The 12,761-nt window shown below is 35.6% G+C and overlaps 1 protein-coding gene and 1 long non-coding RNA gene across 2 annotated transcripts; both read right to left on the bottom strand.

Moving 5' to 3' along the window:
- Nucleotides 1-5,808: 5,808 nt before the first annotated feature.
- On the bottom strand, nt 5,809-8,448 carry LOC128242122 (mucin-3A-like). The gene is made up of 4 exons (XM_052959162.1): nt 8,355-8,448; nt 7,642-8,016; nt 6,792-7,232; nt 5,809-6,155 (listed from the first exon to the last, which is right to left on the bottom strand). Exons 1-4 carry the CDS (start codon nt 8,428-8,430, stop codon nt 5,899-5,901), a joined length of 1,149 nt encoding a protein of 382 aa, XP_052815122.1. The 5' UTR covers nt 8,431-8,448; the 3' UTR covers nt 5,809-5,898.
- A 2,566-nt stretch (nt 8,449-11,014) lies between these two features.
- On the bottom strand, nt 11,015-12,390 carry LOC128242121 (uncharacterized). The gene is made up of 3 exons (XR_008262544.1): nt 12,305-12,390; nt 11,938-12,006; nt 11,015-11,078 (listed from the first exon to the last, which is right to left on the bottom strand). It is a non-coding gene; the product is annotated as an uncharacterized LOC128242121 (long non-coding RNA).
- Nucleotides 12,391-12,761: the final 371 nt, after the last annotated feature.

Genomic DNA, 12,761 nt, shown 5'->3' with positions numbered 1-12,761 from the left:
AGGACAAAGCAGATTCAACCACGTATATCAGGTACCAACCTATGATTTACCCTACTGAGGACTCTTGAAAGAGCAAGCGGATTCAACCACGTATGTCATGTACCAACCTTTTATTTACCCTAATGAGGACTCTTAAAGAAGCAAGCGGATTCGACCACGTATGTAAAATCCCAACCTATTATTTACCTTACTGAGGCCTCTTAAAGAGCAAGCGGATTCAACCACGTATGTCACGTACCAACCTATTATTCACCCTACTGCGGACTCTTAAAAGAGCAAGCGGATTCAACCAAGTATGTCACATATCAACTTATTATTTACCCTTCTGAGGACTCTTAAAGAAGCAAGCGGATTCAACCACGTATGTCACATACCAACCTATTATTTACCCTACTGCGGACTCTTGCAAGAGCAAGCGTATTCAATAATCACTCGAGTATTGAGTCTTTGATTCAAACTCAAAAACAGGAATTTATAAATTAAATAAAAAGTCGATTATATCAGACACTCCATCGACAAAAAAAGAATATATAAAATTGAAACTAGTCATATATAACATATACAGGAATTGTTAAACCTGCTCTCTTACAGAATGACAGTATTATCTTTTTTCCTCGCAGTCAGCTGATTTTGGCATCAATGCATTCAATTCATACATAATAAATCACTCACTAAAGAACATATCTCAAGACTGCCGTAAAACTGGAACGACAAAAACAACAGTTCTCCTGTTGCCACCCACAACTGTTTACGAGGTCCATGTTTACAACTGGTTAGCATGATTTTGGTTAGGACTTTTACAAATACTTTTAAGTTAGTAATAATGACATTGTCACCACAAAGGGTTTTCACATTTAGCACACAATTATTGCCAAACGTACAAACTAAGATCTTATCAATGTGAAGGAGTTGGGAATTTCAAACTAGATGAAAACTGGTTTTCAAAAAGACATTGGCGATAGTTTTCTTACTTAGACTATCTAACTTTTTGTGCAATTAGTTTACAAAGTTTTTGTCATATGGCGCAGATTCGGGTTAACATGTTTTCAGAGAGTGCACCGACCACAAAACGGACATGTTAAAGTGTGAACAGTTTGACCTTACATACAATGCACGTCAAAGCAGCCAGTTGTCTATTACTACCATCATACTTTCAAAATGTCTGAGGTATTGTGGACTGTACAATGCAACAACTCTAGATTAACAGCATCTTATATCAACAAATACTTCAACGGAAAGATACACAACACAAAAAATATAATTCATGACACAACCAATGGAATATACGTTTTGACACAACGAAAGGAGCATCACCGGCACAAACCCTTGCGAAAACAATGATTTGAATGATTAAAACAACAGTCTCCCAGTTGCAGACAACGAACGTTCAGAACATATCGACAACTCGTAATCAATGTATATTTAGGAAGATAAGCCTTATTATTCTAAGTTAATGAATAATGCAGACACATTTTTTTGAATTCAGAAATAAATCTAATAAACTCATTTACCCCGTATTTAATGCCAACGTACAAACTAAGCTATTATCTTTGTGGATGAGTTTAAACATTTGTACCAGATGGAAACTGGTGATGCAATAAAAAAAGACTGGAATATCAAAATAGACATTGGCAAGTACTTCTATTGCCTCGTAATTAGATCGACATGCAGAAACTCTTCGTTTTTAATTCATATAGAAACATCCCCGTGTCTTGTTATCAAATAATCAACATCATTAGAAGATAAGGTAATAGTTGTATTCTCTTCATTTATCGCATGCATGTAATTACACCAGTTAGCATTAAATAAATCACCTGCTCCACAAATTCCAATATAACCCACAGTGTAAAATCATATTCAAGGGCTCGTAACTCTACGTAGAAATGGTCGTAGGTCACGAAAAATTCGCCAGAATATACTACTCATTGTGGCGGTACTGTGTATCAATTATCAGAGTGGTACCTCTTAATCTGTGGCATGAAATGGCTCCACAAACCCCAATACATCCACAAATGTAACAATCATATTCAGGGACACATTTATTTAAAACGAAGTGGCCGCTTGCCACGAAAACATGCTAGACTCGTTATCACACACCTTGCTGGTATTATGTTCAAGTTATTAGTGTAATACATATTGAGCGGTGGGAGATTTTCGCCGTACAAATTCCAATAAATCATAATGTATGAAATTGCAAATAACTTTTAGACAAAATGGTCATGGGTCAATAAAAACTCGTTAGGCCTTCAACCAAGTCATGGTGATAATGTGAACCAAATATCAGAGTGATAATAAACTCCAATATAGTGTACACATATATCTAAGACAAAATGACCATGAAAATATGTGGGGTACGACTTTTCAAACACCGCCCCTTATATTCAACAGTTAATTGGTATTTTAATATAAAAATCCCTATCATGAAGTCTGGCTATCATCGAAAATCAGATGGAAATGCCCTCTCGGTCGTTTAAAGTTTCAATCAAATTCGACACCATCCACGTTACTGGATTTTTAAAGTGACATGTTACAGCCTGTCAATCACACCAGCCGGCCGATAACCGATTTACCAAACATCGTCTATATACGACGGGGCTTATTAGTCGATGATGCTATCGGCAATGACCTTACACAAGCTCCGACAAAGCAGCATTGATCAATTTTGTTATGAATTTTAATTTAGGTTCGATTGTTTCTTGCAAATTGTGTAAAAATTAATTGTAAAAAGAAGTTCATGGGGTACTCGTGACTTATACAAGAAATATACCAGTTATGAGAGTACAAACGATTCTCTTACCGCACACTTTTCTTGATCAATGCCTAAGGGCGATACAAAAAAAGGTGCCGGCGTCCGAGTGATCAGCTGAATACAAGAAAACTAGTAGAAATACCATATAATTTTGCTGCACAAAGGTGTTTTTTTAAATAATTGTATCTTAAGTCAAAGTTCGGACAGTAAAGTAAAGTAAAGTAATAAATAATAATTAATGATATTCATGTATATCCAAACCTAATAAAAAAAAGAAAAAAAGTATAATGTTTTGTTCATTTTGGACCTCACAGACGTTTTACGAAAACAGTTTTAGATAAAAACAAAAACAAATTGACGACAAGCAAGCACTCGTCTTTTTGTGTTAGTGTTAATTTGAACTCTTTCTGCATGTCATGTCATTTCCATACGATTTTGCAGATACCTCATATCTTAGAATCATTGCAATAATAGCGAAAACACACTTTTTCCGGTCGTTACCAACTGTAGAGGCCCGTTGTTAATATGTTTTGGGTTCCCTTTTTATTATGCATTTATTGCAGTTATATTGTCTCTTTTCAAAATAGTGTGTCGCCTAACTTAATTGAAAAATTCAAAATCTTTCAACGATTGGAAAGGTACATATGGCGTTTATGATCCCTATCTACATAATAAATAACATTATCAGTGGTTACATCAAGCCTTTATATATTGGCCTAGTATGTAACTTTGAACTCTTGTTATGCAACAGCCTCCGTCGCATTCAACTTTCTTACTCTACCGCGATCTTCCTTAAAACTTCTCAATCTGAGGGTTCTGGCAAATATAGATTTATTCGCGGTCAAAAATAACACTTAGAGATCAAATATTAAAAGCTGTCATACTTCACCTTTACAACGCGTGTACGTTGTCAATAAACAAAGTATAATGCCTCTGCTTGCAATCAAGAGTATTTAGGAGTTTCCCTTTGGATATAAAGACCAACTCAGAACGTGCTCAATAGATAGCATATTACCGGTCTAAGTGCAAACTATATTATATCCAACTTTTAATTTCCTCTATATTCAGATAAATCTTACAAGAGTTTCAAAAACTATTGACAAAGCATTGCACTCATTAGTGTAAAAATTAACTTCCGATAGATTTTAACATGAAACTGTTATTTTAATAGTGTTGGACTAACAACCGCCGATCTCATCCATTTTAGTTTTAGAATCATGACAGTCCAAACAATCTTAATCAGCGCAACTGAAATTGTTATAAACCAAATAATTGCTGCATGCCAATCTCATATCGGGCAGTAGAAGTACTTCGGATGTCGTTAAATTTTATTATAGTGTTAATATACCTTTTTAAATTCGTTACCATCTGCAAAGGCCCGCAAAATGGTTTACAGCCCGAGTGCATAAAATACACACCATAAGAAACGTTTGTGTTTAAAAAAAAGCTGTTAAATATCACGAAAATGCTAAAACAGTTAGTTCAAATTAACCTCCATAACAGGTGCTTGTGTGACGTAATGAGTGATGTCATTGTTCGACGTCCTTTTTTGCAGTGTTCATTCGTTTGGAAAGTGTGTTTTTTGGGAAAATGACCTGATTATTTACACACAATACCTTTTGGGTAATCGATTAATTACCGATATAGTCTTACTTTAACCTTTATTTGTTGAGACAGCTAATTTTAGCCTGAACAATTAGTTAACATGTTCTTGATGAAATGTACAGCATCTTCAGGATCAGAGAAAAATATTTGAAATTTCTTTGTTCATTGCATACGACGTAATGAAGTCATGTCCATATAAGTCGTCGGTTCGGAGGAGTTGAACGGTTTAGTCTTAATTTAGATCTAGTGTTTTTAAAGCAAACAAATAGTTAAAATTTTAGTTTATTTAATTTGTTTATTTTTGTATACAGCTATATATGCTGAAATTTGTTTTAGGCAAACGTTCGCATCATTGACCCACTATCGGTCAGAAACCAGGTCACTAAGCTGCCATTGTTATGATGCGAGCCCTGAAAGCGCTTATGTAAAACAAAGAACCGGTCATTAACGGCAAGTGAATTTACTGAAAAATGCACATTTTTTTACCGATAACGCCTGGGGTTTTGCGTTTTAATACACGATAACGGACCGAAAACACACATTTTGTGCAATAATGCAAGTTTTCCTTTACTGATTTACCTATTCATTAACATATTATTTTCAAAACTCACTGAATACAGATTATATCAATCGTAATCACGTATAATTGTATATGTTCAATATATACATTGTGGTTAACCAAAAATGAAACAAATGCTGGCATTGTAGTTCAATGAAAACTGTCTGGTGGTTTGCAACTGACCGTAAATTAAATAAAATAATTAAGCGTTAAACTATGCACTTACAATTTGGGAATAAACTACGTTGACATTGTTACGAGTCAAACTTTAGAATGCTTTATATCTGTATATGAGAATGAAGGACAGTAGGATTGGTTTTGCACAACCGATATGGCTTCGGGCAATGTTTAACTAAATGGTTTAAACGACAGAGGTATTAACTCTTGAAGTATTGAACTATACTTTCATTTTATTACCATCTTGAGTAGACTACGTACAATATAAAACAACCTTTAATGTTTTAATGTTTTACTGTTTAAAGTTTTTTATAATATATTGGTACTGTGTTGTTTGCGGAGTTTTGTGCTGTTGTTCCGTGTTTCTTGCTTGTGGTTTGTTTGGTTTTGTGTTCTATGTCTTTGGTGTTTACCCTGTGCCATTAAACGAGCCTTATGTTCAAACTTTTGGCTACTGAGTTTTTTTACATAAATATTTAATGCACACTGTGTTTTTGTTGTTCAATACTTTCACTCAAGTATTGGTATAAATATCAATAATATCAAATCAATTATTTTATTTGAAGTATAATTGTATGTTTAATGACTTTTTTCTTCAAAATAATATAAAAGTATGTTTAATACATATATAAAAAAATATATACAAATGTACTGATATAAGGCTGCCAACCGAAGCATTATTTACATTAAATAATAGATTTAGACACAAAAACGCAGATTTTGTCAACACTCCTAACTTTAATGTCAGTAAGACTTAGGTTTGCATTAACCCAATGCGTGGTACAAATTACATTTTAATTCATAATTTTCAGTGAGTGCCTAGTGTCGTTTTGTTGGAGCTTGAAGTTGATTTAGAAGGAAACGTCGTTATTGAATCGACAGCTGTTGTAGCATCTGTTGAAGAAAATGTGTTCATTGATCGGCTTGTAGCGGTAAACGGGACGTCACTCGTAGTGTTTGACACAGTTACGTTATTTCGGATAAGTACCATTGAGGGTGTTGATGCATCATGCGAAGAGGATCGGACGTCTGTACTTGTCAGGAAGTTCTTCGTTACCTGTGGTCCTGCATTGATTTAAAATACCACTTAATTAATTGGAATTGTTCTACCAACGACATTGAAGTTACTGTTGTACACAATTGGGTAAAAAAGTATCTTTAATGCTATCAAGATACCAAGTTGTGTGATATACGTTGTAAATATGGTTTATTTAAGGTATAATATGTACATATATGTAATGTACAATTAAGTGAAGCGTGGATGCCTGAATATGTAAAACAAAATACTATCAAATATAAAAGAGTGTTTTCTGGTCTTGAAATATTCAAAAAGTTGTCATTTCACTGCAGTAACGTTTTCTAAAATGAAGTGACGGTTATTAATTTAATAGATAAGAAACCTGCATGCTACAGTCCTTAGTCAATAGTATTTAGTCCTAAAACATACTAATTCTATGTGGTAAGCAAACATCGAAATTTTGTATTATCGACGATAGCCATCGATATGAACTCAATGTACTTGATATCGATTGATGATATTTATTATAAAATTATTGAACAATAACTGCGGTCCAATGCGATTTGCACGTATTTAAAAACTACCAACTCAGTACAGCTATCTTTTAACCGGAATAAGTTAATCGACATAGTCAATATAATGTCAACATGTCAATAATTTGACAATAAAAGAATCTAGTTTACCAAGCCCGTTGGGTTGAAGTGAAGAGGTGGTAGCAGCAGTCTGGTGTCGGATAGAAGATGTTGCGGTCACAATGAAATCAGTTGTCTGTGTGACATGTAGCTGAGTGGATGATTTCGGTTGTGAAAATGTGATTTGTTTTTCAGTAGTTGTGTGATGTAAATAATTCGTTGTCGTAGTGTCAAAAACGTTCTTTCCTGTGGTTATGTCAAGCAAGTTGTTTTGTGATGTTGTAAAGGTTTCCGTCGTGGTGCCAGGTTTAATATTTGATGATGTAAGATGCTGTGAACCTGGAGTAGTGGCATCGCACAACCCACAATACCTCAGACATTTTGAATGAACGATGATATTAATAGACCATTCGCTGCTTTGACAAGCGTTGTATGTGTGATTGAATTGTTCACACTTAAGCATGTCTGTTTCGTGGTCGGTGCACTGGTTTTCTGCAAATGAGTTAAATAACCACAGGTTATACTGTGATCCTGAAGAGGGATCCGCATATGTATTGTGTGTAATTCAAATTCGTTTTTGAATTCTAACGTTGATAAAATGGCTGAAATGCGTTTAATTCAAGTTCTCATCACAAAACATAACTCTTGTAGGCTAATTACACAAAACATATGATAGTTATTTGAACATTCTCGCCAATTCCAGTCGTTTTCCATTGCAACACCAGTTTCCATCTGGTACAAATGTTTAACTCATCCACAAGGATAATATCTTAGTTTGTACATCGGTACTAAATAAGGGCTAATTGTGTTTATTACATTTATATCCGAATTTCAAAAAAGAGTCTGCATTATTGATAACTCCGAAGCATAAAACTTATTTTTTTAAACACATTTTGCTTACCAGTAGTCGATATATACTGAGCGTTCGTTGATTGCAACTGGGAACCTGTTGTTTTGGTCGTTCCAGTCGTTGTTATTGCCTGGGTTTGTGCCGGTGTTGCTCCTGTCGTAGTGTCAAAAACGTTCTTTCCGGTGGTTGTGTCATGCAAGTTATTTTGTGTTGTTGTGTACATTTCCGTCGTGGTGCCAGGTTTAGCATTTGTTGATGTAAGATGCTGTGAATCTGTAGTAGTGGCATCGCACAATCCACAATACCTCAAACATTTTGAAAGTACTATGGTAGTTATAGACAAATCGCTGCTTTGACATGCGTTGTACGTACGGTTGAAATGTTCACACTTAAACATGTCCGTTTCGTGGTCGGTGCACTGTTTTTCTGAAAAGATATTAGCCCGATTTTACATCATATGACAAAACATTTGCAAAATTATTGCACACTTAGTGAGATAATAAGTTTAAATATCTCGCCAACGTCTATTTGAATATGCCAGATATTTTCCAATTCAAAACCAATACATATATAGTAAGAAATGACCAACTCCTATACATAGATAAGATCTTAGTTCGAACGTTTGGCAATAAATTAGTGCTAAATGTTTTTAGTATTTTTAGTTTCAAATTCCGAATAAACTTTGTGGCAATGTCAATAGTCATAAGTTTTAAAGCATTATACAGCATTTAGCATTACAAAATCCAAATCAAAATCGTGCTAACCACTCGTTAACATGTATTTAACAGTCGTGGGTGGCAACTGGGAACCTGTTGTTTTGGCCGTTCCAATCGTTGTCATCACCTGCGTTTGTGGTGTTACTCCTGTCGATATACCAACAAACAGGATAGAGGAAAATACAACGTTATATTGTTTTACTGCTGTATTTCACTTTAATGTGAAGTGAAAGGGGCAATATACTGTCTGCATATGAGGCGTGCTTTTTCATAAAGTCATATAAATCTGTTTTGGAAGCACTGAATAATCTTAGCATATATTTTGCCCCAATACATCAATTGACTTTCAAAAATATACAATAGAATATATAGGTTGTCGAGTGACTTGCAACATTAAAAACGACTTTAGTTATCAGTGAGTTTACATATACTTTGAGTTATCATTCGGTACTACCTACTGTCGTTGTGGGCCTTTACCCCCGCAAAGCATCATACATTAACCTTTTAAACTGGTATCTTCAATCGACAACAGCTTTCAACAACGCATATACCAGAGAGGCAGTGCAGAAGATACTCTTTGAAGTACCAAAACTGACCGCAAGTGGTTTAGTTTGAATTGGATGTATCTACGGTGTCCATGGCTATCGTGCACTGTTGAACGGACTGACGATCACGTTTATCTAAGTTTGTTTTGCAAACAGTCATGTGTATTAACATTTCAAATACTCATGTTGGCATGAGAACGTTCTAAAGCAAACAATTGTTGTGACGTCATTGGTTAACACAACGCAGCGTTTAATAAGTGTTGCTTCTTTAAGTCCAATTGATAGTGTTAGTAACAAATCCCAATACTACGCTTCTCGAATTGCGCGGAATATACTATGTATTAGTGGCATTAGTCAATAAGCTGGATCAAAGTACCATGTTGCTCAGAAAATGAATAAACAATGCAACACGAAAATCAGGTTGAATCAAGGTTTGATGTTGTTGTAAATTTAGTTGAGATTGAGTTGGAGGAAGAACATATGGGTATTTTTAACATTGGGGCCAACTGTGTTTTTAACGTCTGAATTGCTCTCGTCGTGTTTGCATTCAATGACTTCGTAGGCTGCCATACGTTATTCGAGAACTCGGCTTGGTCTCTTATAATTGAATCAATTCAAGAATAGGCCAGATTGCAAACTGCGATGACTGGAACACACATACGACGCTTGACCTTTGATAACTGTATCTAATAACATGTCCATGGGCCGATTGTTTAAAACTATGTTAAAGTTACTAATGTTATAAACGACAACGTTGCTTTACTTTTAAACTTGAAGCATGTGACGTTGTGCTCATATAATTAAATCAAATAGTCATACCTAAAATAATTGTCTCGAATTATTTAAGAAAACTGCAGATCACTAGTGTTTTATGAAAAAAACGTTAATAAAGATCTGGCCCAATGTGTGCTAACTTGCTTGTATGAATCTTGTTATTTATACGAATCAAATAAATATATTATAGCCCGTGGCTTTAATACGATCATTTTACCGTCTCCGTTGCATAGTGGATAAGGCGTCTGCAAGTAGCTCCCTTGCCTGGCGCTCGGCATTTAAAGGATAGTGCTTAGAAAAGTGGTGTGCTCAGTTCTGGTTCAACCCAACTCTTCTTCGCAAAGAGCAAGTGTATCGCTACCGGATCTCTTGTATCTCACTCTGTTTTTTCAAGTTTCCCAATGTCTGGGTTTGACTGCGAATTGCTGTCACTTCTATCGCATGTCACTTATGGCATTTAATTTCTTTTAAGTCGTTTTGGCGTCACGGCGGGGTCAAGCTATAATGCAGCCAATGGGCGCAGGCAGGCCATGATAAACTCAAAATTAACAAGTACAGACGTTTAAATGCATCTTGAACATTAAAAACGTCGTGTCAGCTGCCTTCTATGGTCACTGTTGTATCACCCTTGGTATGGTTTTGCGTACTGTGAATATGCGTACTATGGCTTACCTGGGGATGTATTGTTGTGGATATAAACAGATTGTCCGTTGTAAATGTTGGAAAGCTCGGTAGATGCCGATGCCAAACAGGCAGAAAGGTCAAGTATGATTTTGAACATAAAAAGGAAATTAGATTGCACCGTGGCCCAACTACACTAATGTTGTCGCCTTAATTACTTGTGTCTTGCAAGACTTGCAAAACCAATGTTTGATCATTGAATTAAATTGATTTTTATGCCACTAAAAAACCTAGATGGGTTTTTGGCGCATAATGGGCATATTCAATGTGTTCTTCACCTACCGTCTGTAGCTGGTGCTACGGTGTCTTTTGGGGCATGTGTGTTGTGGCCGTGTGCATTGTGGTCATGCACAGGTGATGCTTCGGTTAACCACTCAGCTGTATATCAAACACGGCAAGGATGGTTAGGGTTAGCATTTAGGATATCCGTAGAAATTTAAAACACTTGTTACATGCTGTCATTACCAATTTCGAAACACACTTTACTAAATCATAAATGACGTCACCATCATGAAAGAAACATTAACCGCCAAGGCTCATTATATAAGGTATAGAAAACCAGCTAAATAAATCACGTATTGAATTACCGAAAGTGTAATTTCCGCTATTCATACACAATAATTGCGTTTCGTGAAATGTTATTTGTGAAATTGAGATTGTTCTACTTTGTAAATATTTCATAAGTAGAGAGATAATACATACAACAGAGGGTGTGAAGGCAGTCCGGAGTGTTACAGGAGTCCACACAAACTGTGTGTTTGTCATGTTGAACCTTCATGCGGATTGTGAAACAAAACATTTTGGTTACATTAGTGTAACAATCAAATACGGACTTATTGAAAAGCAATAGAGATTTATATGTTTTTTTCAAACAAGCAACGTTAAATTGTTGTTAACCAAGTGGGCAAATATATGGACCTTTAATGCTGACCCGAGTACCTGGATAAACAAGGAAAGCAAGTATAAGTCCCTCCCGGAGACGCGGGTACATAGAAAAGGCCGGAAGGACTTCCAGTTCATTATAAGATAAGACTACCAACGTCTTAATCTTACCATTTAACGTCAATTGACGCAAATTACCATGCTCACTCTTCAGTTTTTCCATTGCTTAAGTTTTTCCTACACTTCACACGTACAGTACAGTGACTAATTTAAAAAGAATGACAATAAATAGGTATATGCTTTCCGGTGGCTTACAGAGATTTTAACAAAGAAATCGATATGATATTTCAATACTTAGAACTGTTAAATAACAATTTTATTGTTTTCGATTTTTTCAGACCCCTCTCACTTCCAGACTTCAGCACGCACAGGGCTGAGATACAATTTTAACGACGTCAATTCAGAATTGAAGTTACGTTTGCATACAATTCGGCGTTCTTTTCTGAACAAATACAAAACACATCACTTTATATCATTTCGAGCATAATGATTAACTTAAATATTGTCTGTTTCACAGTTATATTACAATATATTTCACATTATGAATACCAAAAGTAAATTATAATACTCGTCGAATATAGCTTTTGGTGGTCACCCGGTTAATCTCAAACTATATAACGTATTAACACAGAACCATTATTCTCTATGTTCGAGCAACGGTGTGATATTATAATCAAAGGATAACATACCGCTTCAACTTTGCCACAGTGTACAGAGAAGAAGTTCCCGTGATGTTCCTGTGTCACTGTCATGATGCACTTGTCCTGTATTTGCAAATAATTACAAATTAGGCTTAGACTTCGACTAATGCTACATAATTAGGGATATGTTTCTTTATATTATATAAAAACAAAGCTTTTAACCAGAATGGATTGATTTTATAAAACAGTCTTGTTCATATTATACTAAGGCTTCATAAGATACGATATTTCGATATCGCCGTTGTCACATATATGCGAGTCATTTGAACGCCTTTACGGCAAACATATTCGTCACACGAAGCAGTAAACCGCAGTACCCGCCAACACTAACGTAACTCTGTAAAGTAGTCCTTACCTCGTTAAGACAGTGAAACGGGGCCGAGCAGTCGGTCCAAGACAGGACGTTATCACACTGCCGACATGCCAGGGACGCTGACGTCAGCACTGCAAAAAGCGCTCAAATACTTTGACTTTGTAAGCACACTTCAATTTTGATTGTGCAACATTTAAATTGTGAAAGAAAACTTCGATTTGGACTGGCTGTGGCTATAAGGGTTTGCCTAATGTCTGAAATGGGATCCAAATTGCCAGCTGTATACATAGCATTGTTCTGTATCGTTCTAAATGAGACGATTGTTTTTTGGCTCAGCCCCTTCACCACAATTGAGTTGATCTAAGTGAAAAGTATTTATTCATGATCATGTTCTCAAAGTATTTTTCAACTATGTAGAATAATTATGGTTTTATTCGAGTGGGACGGGAGATGGGGGTGAGGTTTGAAGTGATCAGTTTAAATAGAAGGTTGCTTCACA

This window comes from Mya arenaria, chromosome 8 (assembly GCF_026914265.1).
Source record: "Mya arenaria isolate MELC-2E11 chromosome 8, ASM2691426v1".
Lineage (NCBI taxonomy): Eukaryota > Metazoa > Mollusca > Bivalvia > Myida > Myidae > Mya > Mya arenaria.
The sequence above is the reverse complement of the archived record's forward strand: the minus strand, read 5'-3'. Positions and strand labels throughout refer to the sequence as shown.